We start from the raw sequence: 1,875 nt of genomic DNA on the forward strand, positions 1-1,875 counted from the left end.
GAGCAGGGGAGGGTCAGAGAGAGAGGGAGACACAGAATCCGAAGCAGGCTCCAGGCCCTGAGCTAGCTGTCAGCACAGAGCCCGACGCGGGGCTCGAACCCACGAACTGTGAGATCATGACCTGAGCCGAAGCCGGACGCTTAACCGACTGAGCCCCCCGGGCGCCCCTTTCAGTTCTTAATAATAAAGTGATTTCACTATGTAATGTAAACATAAATATACTTTGTTTAGTTCCCCCCGTGGCCAGGTGCTACTGTAAGCCCTTTATCCTCACAGTAGGTGATTCGAGATGATAAATCGCTTCAAGGTAAGTGTTTACCCCTGTTTCACAGAGGAGGAAACTGAGGAACAGAGAGTGTAAGTGATTTTCTCCAGGACACACAGCTAATAAGCCCTGAGCTGAGGCTGGACCCGGGTTCTCGGGCACATTGTCCCTACTGAGAGGGTGAGGACACTTGGTGGGACCGCCTGGCCCCAGCGCGTCCCCTGCCCCTTCCTGCCCCAGCGCGCACCCACCCCCGACACCCCCCCCTCGGCCGTGGCTGGCGGAAGCACCGAGCCAGTAGCGCCCCTGGGAGCAGCCTCACCCAGCACTGGTGCAGGAAGGTGTATGCCAGGATGGGGCCCTCCCCAGGGGCCAGCGCCGCAGGTGTGCCGGCCGGGCCCGTCCAAGGCCTGCCGGAGCCCTCCCCTGGTGCCCCACGTCGCCCCCGTGGGCCTCTCCTCTCCCCTACTCGTCTCTCCTGACTGCACTCTGCACACACTACTTGCACGCCATCCTTGTCTCTGGCTCTGCATCCGGAGGGTCCGAAGCAGAACCCTGCACAGCTTGTCAGGAACGACCGTCCACACCGTGAACGGCCACCCACTCGCCAGGCCCCGGTCCAGGTGGCTCTGGGGCGCTAACTCGCTTTCCCCTCAGCAGCCCACACACGGGAAAACTGGGGCACATGGGCTCCCCCCTCCCCCGCCCTCATCCGCTCCGCTCCAGAGCCAGAGCTCCGGCCACCGCTGCCGGCCCCACAGAGACACGGCCAACGGCACGATCCTTTGTTAGGGCTCTGGACGTCACAGAGACGTTTTGGCAGCGCCCCGGCGCGGAGGGCGACAGGCAGGAAGGCGGCCCTGCCTGGCCGTGAGGCGGGCCCTTGTCGGGTGAGCCCTGGGTGGGTGGGTGGGTGATGAATCTCGGGGTTCCACTCCTGACGCCAAGACGACACTGCATGTTACCTCACTTGAGAATAAAATTAGGTAAATAAACAAATAAAATACTAAGGTTGGTACGAATCTGAATCAGGGAAACACCACACGAGGCTCTGGCCCCAGCAGCCAAGCTAACCCTCTCTGAGAAGCTTCCCTCAGGCCCCACCCTCACGTCTGGGGGGACGGGGTCCCTTTCGCAGAGTAACATACCAGAGTCACGCCCTGACAGGGGAGCAGGGCTCCCGAGAGAAGGGCCCCTTCCTGAGGAAGGGGTGCGCCCCCTGCCAGGCGACCACGATGGAGGGAGGGAAAGGTCTGCAGGCCTGGGGCTCGACGAGTCAGGGCAGAGAGCAGCTGGGCTGAAGGAGCTGGGGTCGTGGGGCAGGTGGAGAAGGCGGGAGGCAGAAGACTTGTTTAAATAAAGGGCAGGTGGGATGGTTAGGAAAAGAGATGTTTCTGGGCCCCTGAGGCAGTTTTCAAACATGGCTGCCAGCGCCTCAACACTCCTGTCTCCAAGAGGTGGGGGCCCTACTCAGGCTCCTCATCTGCGTGGCGTGTGGCTGCGCTGTCCAACAGAACGTGCCAGAAGTAACTGTCACCAGCATCGAGGCCCGGTCTCAAACAGCCACCCAGCACGCCCTGTGTCCCCAGCACTGCCCTGGGGCGCCCGTG

General features: G+C 61.9%; 1 protein-coding gene across 1 annotated transcript in view; it reads left to right on the plus strand.

The window, feature by feature from the left end:
- The first annotated feature begins 289 nt into the window (after positions 1-289).
- Positions 290-1,875, plus strand: part of LOC115280938 (interferon regulatory factor 8-like) — a 6,248-nt gene continuing 4,662 nt past the window's right edge. Inside the window, exon 1 of the mRNA XM_029926114.1 lies at positions 290-307. Within this exon, the coding sequence (XP_029781974.1) occupies positions 290-307 (18 nt within the window). The remainder of the gene's footprint in view (positions 308-1,875) is intronic.

The sequence above is a fragment of the Suricata suricatta genome, chromosome 16, assembly GCF_006229205.1.
Source record: "Suricata suricatta isolate VVHF042 chromosome 16, meerkat_22Aug2017_6uvM2_HiC, whole genome shotgun sequence".
NCBI lineage: Eukaryota > Metazoa > Chordata > Mammalia > Carnivora > Herpestidae > Suricata > Suricata suricatta.